At 37.1% G+C, this 20,000-nt stretch overlaps 2 protein-coding genes across 4 annotated transcripts in view; one reads left to right on the top strand and one right to left on the bottom strand.

The window, feature by feature from the left end:
* The window catches only part of LOC119573366 (protein cueball-like), a 16,640-nt gene extending 1,274 nt beyond the window's left edge, over nucleotides 1-15,366 (top strand). Inside the window, exons 1-8 of one of the 2 annotated variants that reach the window (XM_037920579.1) lie at nucleotides 6,133-6,340; nucleotides 8,105-8,347; nucleotides 8,717-8,918; nucleotides 9,451-9,577; nucleotides 9,843-10,603; nucleotides 10,785-10,942; nucleotides 11,256-11,404; nucleotides 11,787-15,366. In XM_037920579.1, the coding sequence (XP_037776507.1) occupies nucleotides 6,280-6,340; nucleotides 8,105-8,347; nucleotides 8,717-8,918; nucleotides 9,451-9,577; nucleotides 9,843-10,603; nucleotides 10,785-10,942; nucleotides 11,256-11,404; nucleotides 11,787-11,876 (1,791 nt within the window). In that variant the 5' untranslated portion in view covers nucleotides 6,133-6,279 and the 3' untranslated portion in view covers nucleotides 11,877-15,366. Of the gene's footprint in view, nucleotides 1-6,132; nucleotides 6,341-8,104; nucleotides 8,348-8,716; nucleotides 8,919-9,450; nucleotides 9,578-9,842; nucleotides 10,604-10,784; nucleotides 10,943-11,255; nucleotides 11,405-11,786 lie in introns of those variants that run through there. The other variant, XM_037920580.1, reaches the window with a different exon arrangement.
* A 604-nt stretch (nucleotides 15,367-15,970) lies between these two features.
* Nucleotides 15,971-20,000, bottom strand: part of LOC119573368 (transmembrane protein 258-like) — a 6,039-nt gene continuing 2,009 nt past the window's right edge. For both annotated transcript variants that reach the window (XM_037920582.1, XM_037920581.1), the window contains exons 2-4: nucleotides 16,556-16,711; nucleotides 16,288-16,424; nucleotides 15,971-16,043 (exon numbers count right to left, since the gene is read on the bottom strand). In XM_037920582.1, coding sequence (XP_037776510.1) covers nucleotides 16,341-16,424; nucleotides 16,556-16,711 — 240 coding nt within the window. In that variant the 3' untranslated portion in view covers nucleotides 15,971-16,043; nucleotides 16,288-16,340. The remainder of the gene's footprint in view (nucleotides 16,044-16,287; nucleotides 16,425-16,555; nucleotides 16,712-20,000) is intronic.

Genomic DNA, 20,000 nt, shown 5'->3' with positions numbered 1-20,000 from the left:
GAGTACCCCTTGGTTGAGATTTTTACTGGCACGGTAGTCCTGGCAACAGAATTACTTGACAATTGTTTGGAAGTTATTGGAGACAATGCATAAAAGGGTTGTTAAATTGATCTGCGTGTCTGTCTGGAGTACTCTTTGGGAAGATCATTGTTTTCGTATATGTAAGGAGAGACAAACTGAGAAGGGTTTTAAGTTTTTGACTGTGTTAGTTATTGATAATAAGCAAAGGTGTTGTTAGTTAGAATATGTTAGGTAAGGTCGAGTTAGTAAGAAAATACTATAGTGTGGGTATGTCCACTGATGCATGTATACAAGAGGGATACTATTTATTAAGGTATAGGCTTTGGTAGTCTTTGATTGTGTTAATGAGACAAGTACACTGTTTTAATGCGGTTTAAGTGATTTAACTTGTGTGTGTGTGTACCTGAGGCAAGATGTGCTAGACATTTTTTTTTAAGTTTTTGTATAAGTGAAAAAATATAAACCTATTGTTCTAATAGTGTCTGTTGTTGGTTAGTGGATAATGCAGTTATTTTTTGTGTTAAAAGGATTATTGAAAACAATGTGTACCTTCAATAAGGAACATGTAGCTTCTTTTATGAATGATGAGATACCACAGTTCAGAGAGATAATACGAAAATTACTTTATTTCAAATTAGTAAACTTGTATAGGCAAATGAAGAGAGAGATGATTAGCAATAAAACAAATATAAGTGATCAGGTTTGAATGGAAAAAAATGGAAGGGAGAAATAATCAGCAATAAGATAAATGTAAATGATCAGTAAAAAAAAAATCTTCAGTCGAAGAAGAAATAATCAGCAATAATATAAAGGTAAATGATTAGTTAAAAAAGGAAGACATTATTCGAAATAAAATAAAAATAAATAATAATTTTCGTTAGAATTAATACTCACAAAGTATAATGCAAAAATTATCATTGTACAAGTGTGAGCTGAGTTGGCTTTCGAAGAACCGTGTATGTACAAGCTTTTTTTCTTCTTCCTAACTTATTTCCAATTACATTCGATTTCGCAATACCCCGCAATTAGATTAAAACAAAGAAAAAAAAGGCCTGTGTGTGGCCTTAAGAGATAATTGAGTTAAATAGTAGTGTTTTTGTTTCGGCCGCACGTTTAAGACCAGTGAGACACGGTTATGTTATATCTGCATAGACTGAAAGTACCTCTTTTGCATGTTCAACCTGATTTATTTATCTGACTCTCTGGATATGTTTGCATCTTAATGTTTTTGTGTCTGTCTTTTCTTCTTTTCTTCTTACGTACCTACTTATCTACTTACCTACTTATCATCCTATCTATCTACTTACCTACCTACATCCATCTCTCTCTCTCTCTCTCTCTCTCTCTCTCTCTCATATGTATATATATATATATATATATATATATATATATATATATATATACATAAATACATATATATATACATATATATATATATATACATACATATACATACATATATATATATATATATATATATATATATATATATATATATATATATATATATATATATATATATTATGTAATGTGTATATATACACATATACAAATTTATATATGTACATTTATATATATATATATAAACATATTCTTACATCAATGAAGAAAAATATAAAACGCATAAGATACGTTAATCACAGCGAGAAAAGGCCAAATTCCCGCCTGAAGAAGACAATAACGCCCGGGGGAGGGGGCTGACGTCACGTCGTACCCCGCACTGGGTCTCCTGGCTACCTCGGGGCTACCATTGGCTCTTGCAGAATAATAAGACGTTGTATAAGCGTCAAGGTTATCACTGAATGATGCAGGTTGGTGTGTGTATGAGAGAGGGGGGGAGTGGGTGAGGGAGAAGGGGTGAAAGAAGGAGAGGGAGAGGGAAAGAAAGAGAGGGCGAGAGAGAGAGAAGGAGAGGGCGAGAGAGAGAGGAGAGGGCAAGAGAGAGAGAAGGAGAGGGTGAGAGAGAGAGGAGAGGGCGAGAGAGAGAGAAGGAGAGGGCGAGAGAGAAAAGGAGAAGGCGAGAGAGAGAGAGAGAGACAGACAGACAGACAGAGACAGAGACAGAAAAACAGACATTCATTTACATAGAATATATATGTCTAAAGGCAATGAAACAGGCACTAATATTTTTTGTCCCTTTTCTCTTTTATTTATTTATTTATTTTATTACTATTATTATTATTATTTTATTTTATTTTTTTGTTCACCTCAGCCTTGGATTATTCGCGTGTTTTTCTGTGCTGAAGATGTGTCTGACGTGTGTATTAGAACTATGTTGTTCTATGCAGTTATAAATAGAAAACAACAGGTTTTGTTACTGAGATTGTCTGTATATACTCTGTTATATACTCTGGACAATCGAGATTGCTGTCTTAATCACATTCGTTGTGTGTGTGTGTGTGTGTGTGTGTGTGTGTGTGTGTGTGTGTGTGTGTGTGTGTGTGTGTGTGTGTGTGTGTGTGTGTGTGTGTGTGTGTGTGTGTGTGTGTGCATGGGGGGGGGGGGGGGGCTCAGTACCGCATGGCGCGACCTAACATCACGTGGTTTGCTGATAGCACTCACATGATGCATTGCAAGTTGCTTAGGAGAGCTCACAGATTGGCGAATATGAAGAACACGTGGACTAGTCTCTCTCTCTCTCTCTCTCTCTCTCTCTCTCTCTCTCTCTCTCTCTCTCTCTCTCTCTCTCGCTCTCTCGACCTTATGTACCCCATAATTTTCTGATATGCTCTAGATCTCATTACATCATAATATCAATAATAATAACAGCAATAATAATAATAATAGAAAACGAGATAATAATAGCATTAAGATTTAAATTTTCCTAAATGCTCTTACATACACAAACTCACCAGGCTGTGCTTAGGCCACATCACACATAAAAAAATGTGTGACATCGAGACAAGCATTTATCTTTGCCTCCATGACCTTGGTAGGCCTGTGTTAATGATAGGGTGTATAAAATGCCTAATGCTATCTATTATCATGTTTAATCTTGTCTAATCGTAGCTAATGTCAATCTCAATCGTGAAACATTTGGTATATGTTGTGCTTGGTAACTCGCTCATGGACGCTAATGTAAATGTCAGACGCATCAGTATTTAAGTTAGAAGTTGTTATTGAAGTGAATGTTAGTTGTCCTAATCAAGAGTTGCATCCCTCCCCAACCCCTTGACTTTCTTCGAAAACACTGAATTAGTTTTTTTTTTTTTTTTTTTTTTTTTTTTGAAATGGCAGACGAGTGATGCGGCTAGATTATTGGTAGGTGTTTTTTTTTCTTTCTCTCTCTCTCTCATTATTCGTTTTCTGATACGTGCCTATATGATTCGTGTTTTGTTTGAGGAATCGAAACAAGTGTGGCTTTTGACCTTCATCTAAACCGAAACAGATGTCTGCTAAAATTCTCTGTAACACGTCTAACAACTTTTGCCTACGTGTTATCCTATTCTGACTCGCGCGACAAGACAAACACAGACAAAACATGGAATCTGCGTAAAAACTAACACACTTCCTTAAACATAACTACAATATGAAGATCGTGTTCTATAAAATCATTTTACTATGTTACTATTATAATTCCATACGCCAGAAATCTCTCAACAACACTCATTACGTTTTCCACAAATTTCAGCCTAAAGGAACCACATATCATGGAATCCTACGAAGACAAAATATAGAGCAAGAAACTCCTCTCTTCGTTCCCCCTAGCGTTATGCAATGCCCAAGTGGGTACTTAAAGGAGTTCACAGTTAGGCAGTCTGGTGTGTGCGGGTCGTTCCTCCTGGACCCGAGGCGATGGCGGACGTGTGGAAAGCCTCGTACTCCCTTACCTTGCTTGCCTACTCCCCTGCTTGCGTGCGTCTCGGTGTGCGTGCTCTTGTCATTACTACGGCCGCATGCAAACCGTTCCCACACTCGGGACTAACCACATGGCTGCTGACCTCGTCCTTCCCGGGAGCCTCGACGAACGCTCGACACATGAGCTCAGCCACGATGTGTAGGCAATCACTGCAAACTAAAGAGGATTTGAATACATGCTGGTCATTTTTTTCCCCCGAAGACCTTGGATTCTGTAGCCAAAAGAGATTTCAGATTTTCGTTGGAGAAACTTTAGAGAAACTCGCTGTTTCAAGTACACAAGTATTGTAAGATAGTTTCTTACAATAAAAAAGGAAGGACATACATACATACATACGTATGTGTGTGTGTGCGTGTACGTGTGCGTGCGTGCGTGTGCGTATGTGTGTGTCCGTGCGTGTGTGTGTGTGTGTGTGTGTGTGTGTGTGTGTGTGTGTGTGTGTGTGTGTGTGTGTGCGTGTGCGTGTGCGTGTGCGTGTGCGTGTGCGTGTGCGTGTGCGTGCGTACGTGCGAGCATGTGTGTGTGCGCGTGCGTGCGTACTTGTGCTTTGTGTTTTGCATGCGTGGGCGCGCGGGTACACGTGTTCACATACAATACGTCCGCAAAGTCTTCATATATATATATTTGTATTTGTTATCATAATCTCATTATGTCCAACAATATTATATTTTGGTAAATTCCCTCTGCATCGGCGAACGCGTTAGAATGCAACGATCAAAAAATAGATCCAGTTTCTTTGACGAAGCGCGTGCGACGGAAGAAATCGAGGTATCATCCAGAAAATTCCAGTATGTCACATGAATTACAGATCAGTTGAGAAAGTGCAGAGAGAGAGAGAGAGAGAGAGAGAGAGAGAAAGAGAGAGAGAGAGAGAGAGAGAGGGGTGAGAAAGAGAGAGAGAGAGAAGTGAGAAAGAGAGAGAGAGAGAAGTGAGAAAGAGAGAGAGAAGTGCGAAAGAGAGAGAGAGGGAAGTGAGAAAGAGAGAGAGAGAGAAGTGAGAAAGAGAGAGAAGTGAGAAAGAGAGAGAAGTGAGAGAGAGAGAGAGAGAGACGCAAAGGTTCCGCTCGCCTCGTCAAGAATTATATCTTTGGTTATTTGGGTAACTAGGCGACCCAGACTTGGAACGCTGTTTGATCTAGAACCATGCTGTTTATTCCACATACAACGGAGACCTGCAGTTCCGTAACCATCATTATAGAATAATAGCATAATTAATATGATTTCCAGCCACTCTAGACGCACCGGGACCCAGAGCAGAGAAAGAGGACCCAAGACCTTCGACAAAGTCTGGGTAATGTGACCAGGGCGCGATCATGCTAAAGTCTCGATTTGTAGATAAACACAGTAGGGTAATAATATACAGAAATGTGTATCCTAGTTGGCTTCTGTACGAACCGCAAGTCATGACATTGATTTGTAAACTTGGCACGTCAATTCCCCCATCTTGACGCGTATTGATTTGTTAACCTGTCAGGTTATTTCATTCATTTATCGAAGGACAGATATGCTGCATTAAAACATGTATGCCAAGTGCAATATGCGACGAACGCTTCGGTCAATAAAGTCTTGTACAGAATTACAGGACCTGAAAATAACATCGACCTAACTTTAATATAAACACAAAATATGATATACTGTGTTAAATTACTTGATCATATGACCATTAAGGAAAAAATAACACTATGAAGTTTGTGATTTCTGGCGAATAGTTTTGAAAGAGAATGAAGCCGAATGCTCCCACACCGACTAAGGTTATTGAGAACGTCTGGAATATTTCGTAATCTCTCATTCATTTCGTACTCAGCCGGTAAGAGGGGTAACTATTGTATCTTTTTCTCATATCTCTAGATTTTGGAAGACGGGAGTATCTTCGCACTAGTGTGGCCGCATTGGCGTATTGCGTGAGGAAGAGTCGCGTGCAAGAAATGATTTGTTAATTGTGAATTTGAGTCTAGTCGTATTATTATTAAACGCAAAAGTCATACAAAATCATAATAATAATAATAATAATAATAATAATAATAATAATAATAATAATAATAATAATAATAGCATTCATCGCCAAGAGAGCAAACCTCTCCCCAAAACTAAACCTTCACAAACATATACATAACCTACATCGTGTCACAAATTTTCCCACATGTGTTACGAGATGAGAAAAGAAAGAAAGAAAGAAAAACAAAATAACAAGTGTGTGGAATTCAAGCTATTGAGTGCAACACCATCCTCATCACCATCCTCATCACCTTCGTCATCAGCGGCAGCAGACGACACACACTCACACACACACACACACACGAGGCTGGCGAGCGAGTGGAGGCTACAGTGAGTAGTGAGTAGCAGCAGACTACAGTGCCCGCGGGAAGGTTGCTCGGTGCACTCACTACGCTCCTCGCACTATGGACCGCTTGCTTATTTTCTCTCTCTGGACCGCTCTCTTATCTCGCGCGACATGTACAGGTTAGTGTATGGTGCTGTGGTGTGATCTCGGTGATAAAGAGGGATATTTGTTCACTCCTTTATTATTATTTCGACTCGCCGGTTGCAGAGGAGAAGGAGCACGCTGGGTGATGGAAAATTAAGTGTATGACGAAATCGCCATTCGCGACTGGGTGCCGGTCACGTAGCCTCGCTCTCTCGGCCCGAAAACGTTAATGTGACTATTCTCCTCTATTATGCAATGAATAAAACGTTTTTTTTTTTTTCAGTTGAAGCCCAAATAGTGTGTCCATGTGGAAATATCAAGTACAAAAAATTGATCGTCTTGTGTTGTGGTGACTAAAGATATATCTATATATACTTAAGCGTATTGGCATCGAATAAATGTGAATGAAAGTGTCCTTATTACGGTGTCGGAATTATGAATGGTCAGGTGATACAGCGTAATCAGTGGCGAATCGTATATTGATAGCGTAGATGTTTGTGAATGTGTAATGATTAAGCGTAGTAAAATTAGATCTGAAAAAAAAGATGTAAGGTGTGTTAATTATCACGATTTTTTTTTCTCCCTGCTGTTTTTATATGAAACAGTTTTAATATATATTTTTAATATTTGTAAATCAGTGTGAAAATAACGAGACATTACATAAGTAATTCCTGACGATATAGTAAATTATATCAGTGTGTTATGTAACGCACACCATTAAAATATCTACTTTCACCAACCACTTCACACACAAAAAAGAAAAAATGTAGAAATGAAAATAAGTGGAAGAAACCAAGAGGAAACGGTGTTATTCTGAAAACAGCGAAATATATTGCTGAGTAATGCAACTATAGTCCAGCCGGTGATTTTTTCAGTCTGCAAAAGCAAAGTATATTCTCAGCATATTTGTGCAGTTCACATACACAATCTGGGTGTATATCGGAAGGGAAAATTATATTCAACTTTTAATTAAGTCTTTATTGCAATAATACGGGTTTCTTCGATTTTTTATCGCTACAGTGAATTATCGATCTAGATTGGTTCTTGTGTTATATATATATATATATATATATATATATATATATATATATATATATATATATATATATATATATATATATATATATATATATATATATGACAGTGATTGTAACATCGATTTTGATGCAGTTGTGATAAGTGTGGACAAACACGTGCGCACACACGTGAATCTAAACAAGGACACACACACGCACACGCGCAAGCGCGCACACATACTTACACATACACACATCCATGCATGCATACATACATACATAAATACATACATACATACATACATACATACATACATACATACATACATACATACATACATACATACACATATACACACACACACACACACACGCAGACATTCAACACACAACACACACACACGCAGACACACAACACACACACATACACACACACACACACACACACACAAACACACACACACACACAACACACACAACACACACACACCACACACACGCACACACACACACACACACACACACACACACACACACACACACACACACACACACACACACACACAACACACACACACTTACACATACACCTACACCTACACCTACACACACACCCACACACACACACCCACACATACACACACACACACACACACACACACACACACACACACACACACACACACACACACACACACACACACACACACACACACACACAGTATTAACAATACCCATAAGAATCAATAGCAAAGTTTTACCCTCTTATTTCTCGTGTTCCAGACCTTGCTGCAGTATACCAGTACAGTCTCCTTCACATTCGGGATGCTGACAAGGTCGTTCCTACCTCACCAATCCCATGGAAAAATGTGACACTGCAGCTTCCCCATGACCTCTGCTACCCTGTGGGTGTAGCTCATGACCCCAAGAACAACAGGCTTTTTGTGTCAGATGCCATCCAGTGCCATGCTCATATTGTATCTGTTTCCCTTGATGAGGAACATGAAATACATTCAGTTGTTGATGGTGAGTAAGGGGTACTTATGTGAGGAGAATATATACAAAAGAAATACTCACATGTATAAATTAGTATTATCAGTAGTAGTTGTAAAACTGTGTTTATTTATCTCAATGTATACACATAAATGTTAATAAAGATGAATAGATATCCATATAACTTCGAAATATACAGGTAATAGATACATTATGTGTATACAGTATGTGTTGTATGAAGTACAATACACACTAAAAACTACTGCAGACTTGGACACTTTTAAGCTGCAGAAATAAACACAAATATTCACATTAAAGTTTGTATAACACTCCTAATATATAGAAATATACATACATACTCAAAAATCACAATCACTATAATTCATATTTCTTCTAATGTAGGAGATGGTGTTCTTGTGGTTGAAGGATTATCATACAACCCAAGAAGAGATCAACTCTACTGGACAGATACCACTACTCATAACATTTACAAGGTCCATGTCCCAGCGGATCTTGATGACGACTTACCACCAGAGCCTAGACCAGTTAATGATTTTGGGAGCATAGTCAACCCACGAGGAATTGCAGTTGACTACTGCAATGAGTAAGTATGGGCTTCTAGCACAGTCTCTCTCTCTCTCTCTCTCTCTCTCTCTCTCTCTCCTTCTCTCTCTCTCTCCTCTTCTCTCCTCTCTCTTCTCTCCTCTCTCTCTCCTTCTCCTCTCTCTCTCTCTCTCCTCTCTCTCTCTCTCTCTCTCTCTCTCTCTCTCTCTCTCTCTCTCTCTCTCTCTCTCTCTCTCTCTCTCTCTCTCTCTCTCTCTCTCTCTCTCTCTCTCTCTCTCTCCCTCTCCCTCTCCCTCTCCCTCTCCCTCTCCCTCTCTTCCCTCTGTCCTTCTGTCCCTCTCTCTCCCTCTCCCACCCTCCCACTTCCCTTCCACCTTCTCCTCTCTATACATATGTATATATAGATAATGTGCTTATATATTCTCATGTATATTTTTTGTATTGGTTATATACACAGTGCCCAAGTGCTCTTGTTAACAACAATCCTTTCTATTGTAAAGACTTCAACAGAAATTATATAATTGTCCAGAAAATTTGAGGCAAGCCAATTAATTTATCTTTGTTATTACCAGAATACTGTATTGGGCTGACCGTGGAGAGTCCGGAGAAGTGCCAAGTAGTATAAAGATGTATGATCTTGAGGGTACAAAGCACACCATTGTTCACCAAGCAAAAGAAGGTCAAGATGTTTTCTATCAGGTTAGTTAAGGGAATTTTATGTATTTTATTGTGAGTAGAGTATCCTTGCTATTCAAGACCATATCAGTATGTTACTGGTTAACATAAGTTAATTTGTTTCCTCTCTCTTTTTATTATTATTACTATTATTATTATTATTATTATTATTATTATTATGAAAGTAGATTGTATCGTATTTCACCTAAATATATTTAGTCTACTGCAATGTATTTATCTGTATGCAGAGTTCATAAACAGTATTTCTCACTTGCATATTTTTTCCTAGGACCTGACATATGATGCTGAAACTGGGCAGATCATCTGGGCAGAAACAACGACAGACTCACATGAAAACAGCAGCTGCAGAATTATCAGTTCTGGGGAGTCAGGAGAAAGAGTTCTGGTCAGCAGGGAACAGTGCTACCCCTTTTCCCTAACCACTGATGGCAACTATGTGTATTGGTCCGACTTTAGCCAAAACGGCATCATGAGGGTTAGCTTGAGTGATCCAGAAGATGTAGTTATGCTGGTTCACACTCCTGGATTTAAAAATAATCATGGGACATATTATGGCGCATATGGTATTGTTGCTTTGAATGGGCCCAGTGGAGACTCCATCGAGGACTTTTGCAAGGAAAGAATGAAACCCAAGTTACAGAAGGAGGAACCAAATGATCTAAAGGAAGACATAAGATTAGAGGAAAAGCCTGAATTTGCAGCTGTAATGGATGAGACCTTGGTTGACGAAGGTGATCGAGCGACAACCAAAGTGGCTTATCATGTAGAAGTACAAGGAGGCGAAACTACAGTGCTACCTGATGTAGAAATACTTAATGCAGATGAAGAAAAAATGCATTTTGAAGAGTCACAGCATCTCACACAAATTTCACATGCAGACCCAAGTGATGATGCAAAAACAGAACCAGAAACTGAGCAAAAGGAATATATTAATTCTAATTCTCCACCTGTATTGAAAACAGAAGGTTCTACAGTTTATTCTCAAAATTCTGAAGAGAAATCACCAACTGATTATTTTAGAGCTCAAGTGTAAGTATTTATAATATTATGTGATTCTTTATTTCCCTGTTTGATATTACTAATGGTGTATCCAAAGTGCATAATATTCTTGAAATTATAAATACATAAGATTCTTATTGTTAATGAATTATTCTTTAAAATGCTTCCAATTTAAGGCTTCATTTATCATTTTGACCTTCTCTTGTTTCAGGTACAGTGAAAAACAACTTTATATCATTGTGATTGTAATATTGGCAGTGTGTTGTGCATTATTTTTCTGCACAACGCTAGGCCTGAGTGTGAAGATACTGTTTCTCAGGAGAGCAGACTTACCAAAAGGAGAATTGCCAACTACAATTCCAACTAAAGGTATCAGTCAGAAGAATGTACAAGACTTTTCCTTTTTGCTTCAGAATATGGCTCAACATCTGAGAGTATTGCTTTTTTGTTTGATGCTCTGTGTGTGTGTGTGTGTGTGTGTGTGTGTGTGTGTGTGTGTGTGTGTGTGTGTGTGTGTGTGTGTGTGTGTATGTGTGTGTTCGTGTGCATGTGTGTTTGTTTTAGTATATTATAGTAGTATTATATTACTGTTTTTTTATTGCAGTGTTTTTATTACTATATAAGCATTTTTATTATTATGTCAGTAATGAATGGAATCAATAAAGTGCTGAACTCTTCACAGGAACCCCGGCAAAGAAACCTCGTCAGCCGAAGAGGTTTGGGCCTCCTAAAAAGGCTGGCTTTACGGCAGTCTCAACTTGCTCAAGACAGGCCGATGATGGTGTTCACATCAACATTGAGGACTGCTGTCAAATGACACTGTGCGAAACGGTAAGATAGATATATTAGTGTTGCAAGAACTGTTTATTATTTTTGACACATACTCTTTTCATCTTTCCTTCTTCCAGTTTAAATAAAAATTGTAGATTAATTAGCGCTTTTATAAGTCATACAGTGTGTTTGGATTATATTAAATTTGATTGTAAAATAACTGTGAAAAGATGGAAATTGTAGTTTAAAAAAAAAGGTGAATGATATAAGTATATACAGTTTTGTTTTCTTTATGTAAAATTCAGCTTGATACTGCTAAATTACATTGTCACATATTTTATTTTGTAGATTTTTCAGTATATGTTACGCAGGTTATTCAGGTGCTGTAAAAAAAAAAAAGGTAACGTTTATTAATGATATTTCTTCCGTTTTTTCCATACAGCCTTGTTATACGACCGTAAAGAAAGAAGGAAAAGGGTATAAAGCTGGTAAAGAAGATAAGAAAAGTTTGCTCGAAAATTACAACTTCTGATAATTTCACTTAAGAGTTTCGGCGTTAGAAGCCAGTGGTTAAGAGCACCTTACGTAAGCGCCTTGCCAATTAAACAAGATGACTGCGGGCTACCAAACATGAAACACGACAAGAGTGAGTATTGGTATTTTTACACATCAAGTCCATATTATCAGCTCATTCCTCCGTTTAGGTTTAGCTGTATCAGTGGAAACATTTCTGAACAGTGCAATATGATGGGAGTATGGTGGTATTGTAGAAGGTAATTGAATCAGAAAGCTTAAATCCACATTGTTTAAAGTTATTCATTTTTGGTCCTGTAAGCAATATTTCTTTTTCTGTGGACAAAAAAACAACAAAAAAACAGACTTGCCTTTACCATTATGTGAAACTATCTGCAGAGTAATGACTTGTTAAAGGGAAGTGCTCAGCCTTGTCCAGAGAATTTTATTTATTATCAAGCTGTAAATTGGACTCAGTCATGAGATGTATTATATACTTACTCTGTAAATATAATGTTACAAGTGTTCTAAGACATTGTATATTATGAAGAGGGTCTGTCATATCAGATAGGCATCATCAAATTCACATATGCACATGCACATGCACAAGCACTGGTGTATGTCATGCACGCACACACCAGCAGACACAGATCCATAAACACGCAGACACACACATACACAAACACATAGACACATGTCAACATGTCTGATTTCCCCGTCTGTTAAAGTCAATATCATAATGGCTGTGAATTACCTCATTTTAGATTTTGCTGCAGTTACATCTTGGCACAATGGTTATTTGTTTTCATTCCTTGTACTGCCAGTAAATGGGTGTGGGTAATCTTGCTCATGCAGGACCTTTTCAGGGGGTTAGGCCCTTACCTGCACTAACCAGTGGGGCTACTCAGCTGCACCTTTTGTGTGGTTATTATTTTTTTTCTTTGAGAGGATAATTTCAAGAAAAAAAAAAAAAGAACACTAAAGTAGTATTTCTTGCACTTATTAAAATTATTGTAAATCACTTGATATTTGGTGGAATCATTATAGGTTACTGCTCAGAGCCACGTCAATAGGTGCCAAATAGTGTTTCCATTAATGTTGTTCTGAATCTGGTTATGTATTTTATTTTAACTTGTCATAGTTTTTTGTCTTCCAGCATGCCATTAGCTTTTCCTTTTGGCTTGCTTTGGCTTTTAACAAAAATTTTATTGAAAAAAAAAAAAAAAAATCAGACATTATCCTTTTTCAATGGAACAGGTTTAAGCAACATCTCTGTATGTTACAGATGTCTGACAAGAATGTTTTATAAAGATCAAAAAGGAGTGGCACAAAAGCTTTTCTTTCTTTTTTTTTCTTCTTATTTTTTAACAGACTAATCTCATTGGATTTTAAGTATAATGAACATTAACTTGTTATACTTGAGCCATAGAATTATGGAAAAAAAAGGTATAAGTATCAAATGTACAGTAAAATACATGAATCTGAGAATCTGTTAATTCTACATATTTGTCTGTGTATATATGGTGCTCAGATTTTATGATTTATATGCATTTTATGAGTATATGGACATAGTTCATGTTATCACTCGGAATCCTGAGAACGGTGCAAGAGACTGTTATCGAGAAAGTGTAAAAAGTATCACAGAAAAACTAACAACATATCATCATATATATATGCTTCATCCACTAACAAATCAAATGGTAACAACCCCATTGAACTTACTGTTTCGTACGTTCAATAACCGAAGGTGAAAGTGCTCACTACTTAAAGCAGCTTTTCTCATATTCATAACATTTCATAAAGGTGTTAATATTTATTGTATTTTGGAGTACATGTTAAAGGGATGTTTTGCCCCAAATGTGTTTTCTGTGTTGACTTATATATGAGTGTAAGATGTGTATAAAATCATCTCTGCATAAATGAAGGTTTTGTGGTTGGGAAATAATCAGTGCAAGATCTGATGTAAAAAGTTATTATACAAGTTGAGTTACTGATCATTGTATGGCTTTGACTTACAAGTTATATTGTCCAGACATGAACTCTGGAATTGTTAATATTATAGCTGAACTGTGATAAAGAACTATTAGAGAAAAACGATCATACATGAACAATCTATAATCCAAAGCATATTTATATTTATGTATTTTATATTCATTTAAATGGCTGTAAAGCATTTCACTTTCTAAGAAGAGTGCAATGTTGATCTTCTAAAAAAGATGGGTTTTCTTTTATTTGAAGGTTAATGCTGGTCTTAACCAGGCCGACAGTTAAAAGTATATATCATCCTCATTACTACCAGGGAAGGAGAATTGTGTCCCAAATTCAGATGGTCTAGTGTTAATTTTTTTTATACAAAGATCTGAAACTTTGCACCATTTTTTTTTTCTCTTAATTATTATTATTAACTATAATGGTTATTGTACTTTGTATAATCCAGCTTCCAATATATGGGCCTGTGATTTCTTTAACCCTCTGACCTTAAGAAGAGGTAGAGATTAACTATATTTTATATAATTTTATTCTATTATTAAGATGGGATATGTTTGGGGTGTCAAACATGTCAACAAATAGATTTTAATACAGTGTTGGTATCTAGGGTCAGCTCTTCAATGCTTGTGCAAAGTCCATCTCAATTTGGTGTCAAAAGGTTAATGGTTAATAATTAAGACATAAATGTGCTAGACACCAAGGGTCATGCAGCACAACTGGGTGTCAAAATCTAGTTTATAATTCCAGGGTTACAAAAAAAAAGTATTACCCTGTAGTAACTTTCATCGGTAATGGTGAAACAAAATGGTAATGTTTGAAGTTGTTGGATCAGTCAACTAGCGTTTCTGCTTTTGAGAGTAGGAAACGGTTGTGTGGAAAGAATGCATAGTTTTCTAGTCAGGATTACTTTCTTTGGAGCGGCAGGTTATTATTAATTTTTTTTTGTCGACATTTTTCTGTTTTGAAGAACAGTTGAAACTTCCTCAGGGAAATAATCTAAACTATTGTTTGTGAGTTTCGAGGAAGATCAGTTGGTTGTGAAGAGGTACAGTATTAATGTTGTAAAGTAGCCGTTTTTGTCTGCAGTTGCATTTATTTTTTCTGAAGGTAATGATGCGTAATTAAACAATTTCCTTTGTTGATTTTCTAATAAGAAACTAATAAAAAAAATAATAATAATAATAATAATTTCTGACAAAGTACATTTTAATGCAATCATAAATGGTTTTCCAAATCTGGTTTTCCATTTCTTATTTGAAAACATCTGCTACATATGAGCATATTAATGTCTTTATATATGAGTTTATTAATACCTTCATATATGCAGATCTCTGAGAGGTATAAAACTTTCAAGAAATACTTATTGACGGTACCATGGCAGAATGGCACAGCCCTAGTACTAATATTGTGTATAAAATGCTGTAGTAAAATGGTGGGACTCCCTTTAACTCTGCATAATATCTAGTTATTTAAAATATTACCATCTCAAGAGGAGAGAGAAAAAACAAAAAAAAAAAAAACAAAAAAAAACTGCAGTGTTAAAATGTCCTGATATGTTGCCTTACCTCGCTCATCCTAAGAAAGGATAGTGATATTTTTGTATGCAAGATTTAATGAAGCTGCATTTACTTGTGAGGGTCACATGTAGACACCAAGATGGGTCACATGTTGGACCTTTTAGTCATTGTTGTGGTTATGGTATGGGCTCTTCAGATGGAGACATACCACTGATAGTTTAGGATTTCTTTTCAAATGATCAACACCGGTGGTACAGTAAGTTTCCAGGATAGGTTTTAAAAAGGTATTTTTAGACAAGTACAGTTTCTTTCCTTGTTGCTGTTATGTTTATTTTTTTATTATTCTTGGCTGTAGCAACTAAATTTCATTTTTACATGAATTTGTAAACTTTTTTAGTGTGTGTTTTAATTATATCAGGAAGAGTAATCCTCATTTATTTTTTTAAAGAATCAAAATCACAGATTATTGTACCATTATGATTTCCCCATATTTTCTCAATGCAATAAATGTTGATCTCACATTTTTCTTGTGTATTTCCTTACCCTATGATACAATGGCAATACCTTCTAAGGACAAAATTGCAGGTGACCATTAATAAAAGAGAACTGGAAAAAAAACAACCCTTTATTTCAGTCACAACATGGAATCAGATTTCAATTTGCTGGAATGACTATGGTGCCTGCAGGAGAGAGAAAGAGAGAGAGAAAAGTTATTAATAAAATGTACAGATTGAAAATTAACAAAAAAGCAAATCTATGACAACCAAATGCTTTGCTATTTGAATATTTTAGAAGAACCTGACTATTTAGAAATCAAAAAAATATAAATACACTTTGCTACAGATTCCATTTTATTTCCAATATATATTGAACATAATTTTTAAGACTAAGAATATTTTACGGATATAATGACAAATATCTCACCTTTCACACTTCCAAATGCTCATTTTTACGCTTCTATATCCTTATAAATCCTCTCAAACATATATCCCTACCCATAGAAGTAGGAACAAGATGCCGAAGCCCATAAACACAGAAGCAACGAGGGCAATGAGACACTCCTGGAGGTAGGAAAATACAGGTGTAAATTAAACAACTCTCAAAAAAAAATTCTACAACAAGGTTCTTAATCCAATATCTGCAGTTACATAAATGCTAATGAATGGAGAAGAAAGTCTGGGTAGCCACTTACCTTGAAGAAGTCTCTCGTGAGCTTTGTGGAGGTGACTTCATACACAAAGAACCATGCTGTGAAGAATATCCCAATGCTCATGAGAACTAACGTCAAGTGTGGGTAGATGGCGGGATTCACCGGGGACACATACCTTGACATAGACTCAATACCCACCTGAAAAGAATTTATAATGATTTGTTGATGGCTAGTATATCAAACCAAACATAGTGCTGCTTCTAAAGAAAATAATAAAGTAAAGCCATGTATTTGGTGAATGAAATGGTACTGAAAAATGCTTGCCAAGAGGTGAATTTGCCAAAAGCAAAAAAAAAAAAAAAAAAAAAAAAAAAAAAAAAATCCATTTTCTGGAAGACCTCCATATTATAAACCATCTCAAATATCATATCGCTGAACCCCTCCTGTCTAGTGCACATTTATAGTGGCTTTAGTCAGCACTAAGCAGCAATAGGAATGATACAAGACCTAACAGGTGAAGAGGGCTTGAGGTTTAGATTATATATTTATATATTTTCCCATAAATAGGGGGCTATGACCCAAAAGCTAACACCCCTGTCTGGAATGCAAAATCTCCGCCACATCTGACACACACAGTTTATGCCTGACATCACAACCCAGCCAAGTATAGATAAATGCAATTTAGAGAGTTTACATACAAATGTTCATATTTTGCCAATTTATTAATTTTATATATATATATTTTTTCTATATTTGGTTATCAGACATCAATACAAGTTCATTCATCCCAAATTTGGCGAGTTTTAACCCATTGGATCCAGATGCTTTACTGCCATCACTGGGCCCAATGCACAGGTTTTGGGCTTACTTGAGCAGGCACTCTGCTGGGTGTGTGGCCTGTAGGCTAAACAAACACTTGTGGGAGATGACAAAGACTCCATGCCTCTCCTTTGCTCTTTGCTCTTCCAGTCATGGCTCTCAGACAGTACATTCCACTCATTTAATGACAGAAATAATGCAAAAGCACCTTCCTAAATGCCAAACAAGTCTAATTGCCCTCCAAGAGGTTTTTTAGCTTTATTGTTTACTATTTTCCAATGTTTATCTTTGTCATTTGCCTTGCTTTTTCCAGATGGTAGTAAACTATTCTCCATGCACAGACTCCAGTGCTAAAAGAAGTAACACTTATTTGTTTTTTTCTTTTTTCATAACATCCAATTCTCCTATAATAAAACCGGCATCATCAGTCATGCTGGGTAGGAATAGGATCCTGAGTATGGAAATAGTGTCTTTCCTGGAGCCAGTGCTCTTCCAGTCATGGCTCTCAAATAGTACATTCCACTCTTGTTTAACGAAGGAAATAATGCAAAAGCACCCTGCTAAATACATTCCTACATCCATGGGTGGGGGGGGGGGGGCTCCTTCAAGAAAGGGTGGATAGCAGGTGCAATAGTTATATCTATATCTGATATATGCTCATATTACAATCACAGTGCTTAAGAATGCCTGATGCTGAGTATGTCCTATGCTCTATCCTCCAGTGGTTTCTTTGTCATCTAGCCATATGCAGAGACTTCTGCATTTGATAATGTACTGACGAACATTGTGTATATTCATATTTTACCCACAATTTCTCTGGTGCCTTTCATGCCGTTTCTGTTATTGGGATCATGATTGTGAGTACTGGGAGGGTTTCTGCAGCATATTTTTCTACATATATGTGAATGAACAGGTCATCTGAATATTTACATGAAAAGTTTCAGGTAATTTTTTTCAGTATGGAGGCACTCGCCAGAAACATTTCCCAAACCCACAAAATAAAATTCAGTCATCAATCTAAGTTGCGATGACTGGCTGAGCCCTGTGGATACTGCTTAAGGGGGGGGGGGGGCTCCAGTCACAATAAACCCCAGGAAACACTGTCTTTATATCAACATACATAACAAGATAGAGCTGAAACATGCAAACACCAAGTGGTCTTAGGCTTTCAGCAGTGCTTTCTACAATTTTTTCCTTTACTTGTGGCATTATCATTCCTGTCTGCGGATTATTCCTCGTACATGTGACACAGAACTCATTACCAAGTAGTCCTTGTATTGCTAAGCGCTTGTGAGAACAAATATTTTGACATTATCAGCATCTGTTTCTCGAATTCATGTATGTAATGCTGTCTTTTCCTTTTATTGTTCTTCACTTATGTGTTTTGGTAAGTACTTATGCTATTCTGTACAATAGCCTTGTGCGCATGCGCGTTTTGCCACTGGGAGATTTGACAGGCCAGCAAGCGCCATTACGTCAAGAAAGGCCGGTGAGCAATGTGTAATTTCAAGTGCTGCGTTGATTCCTGGTCATTTATAAAGCCCTTTTGTGGATATACTGGACAAATAGACATCCAGTGCCGCAAATTCTGAAAAAAGTGATTAGAAACCAAGCGGTTGTGACCATAGACAGAAGTGAAGAAATGTTTGGTGTTTCGCGATATAAAGGTATGTGGTTTTACCCTGGGGGTCCAGGGGGCATAGCCCCCTGCCTAGGCGTATACAATACCACAGGGGTCTAGGAGGCATAGCCCCTGGCTAGGCGCATATATTACCCCTGGAGGTCCAGGGGGCATAGCCCCCTGGCTAGGGAATATATAGATCGTAGTGTATAAATCCCACAGGATAAAGGTTAGGTTGGTTTACTGGTTAGGACGCAAAGTACGATTACCACAGGGGATCTGGGTTATGTAAAATCCCGTAGATTTTAACTGAACGATAGGTTTGGTTCCCGTAGAGTTTTTCAAAAGTTGGCGCTTCAGTGCGTAGACTTTGAAAGATGGCGGCGACGTCCGTAGTTTCATTGTCCGATTTTAAGCATTTTTTGTGTTTTACACATTTCTGTTCCCTTTTCTTCTTATTTCAACCTGTTTTTCCCCACAATTTCCCTGATCTACTTCATGCCCTCCCCTGCTATCGGGACTTCAAATCACATCAAGATTGTCGGCTGAAGAATGCAATGGAAATGATCATCAGATTCGTTCTCATCTCACGAAAACAAATCTGATGATATAAATATTGTCAGGGAAGTCCCGGTTGTCATTTTCGGAAAATTAACCCAATATTTATATCATCAGATTTGTTCACGTGTGATAAGAACGAATCTGATCATTTCCGCTGCATTCTCCAGCCTACAATCTTGATGTGATTTGATAAGTCTCGATAGCAGGGGAGGGCATGAAGTAGATCTGGGAGATTATGGGGTAAAACAAGCTGAAATAAGAATAACTGAGAACAGAAATGTGTAAAAGAAACAAAAAATGCTTAAAATCGGATAATGAAACCACCAGATGTCCCTCCTATCTTTGAAAGTCTATGGACTGATGCATCAACTTTTGAATACTACAGGAACCATAGCCATCTATGGGATTTCACATAATCCAGATCCCCTATGGTAATCGAACATTCCGTCCTAACCAATAAACCAACCTAACCTTAACCCTGTGGGA

Source organism: Penaeus monodon, chromosome 5 (genome assembly GCF_015228065.2).
Source record: "Penaeus monodon isolate SGIC_2016 chromosome 5, NSTDA_Pmon_1, whole genome shotgun sequence".
Lineage (NCBI taxonomy): Eukaryota > Metazoa > Arthropoda > Malacostraca > Decapoda > Penaeidae > Penaeus > Penaeus monodon.
The sequence above is the reverse complement of the archived record's forward strand: the minus strand, read 5'-3'. Positions and strand labels throughout refer to the sequence as shown.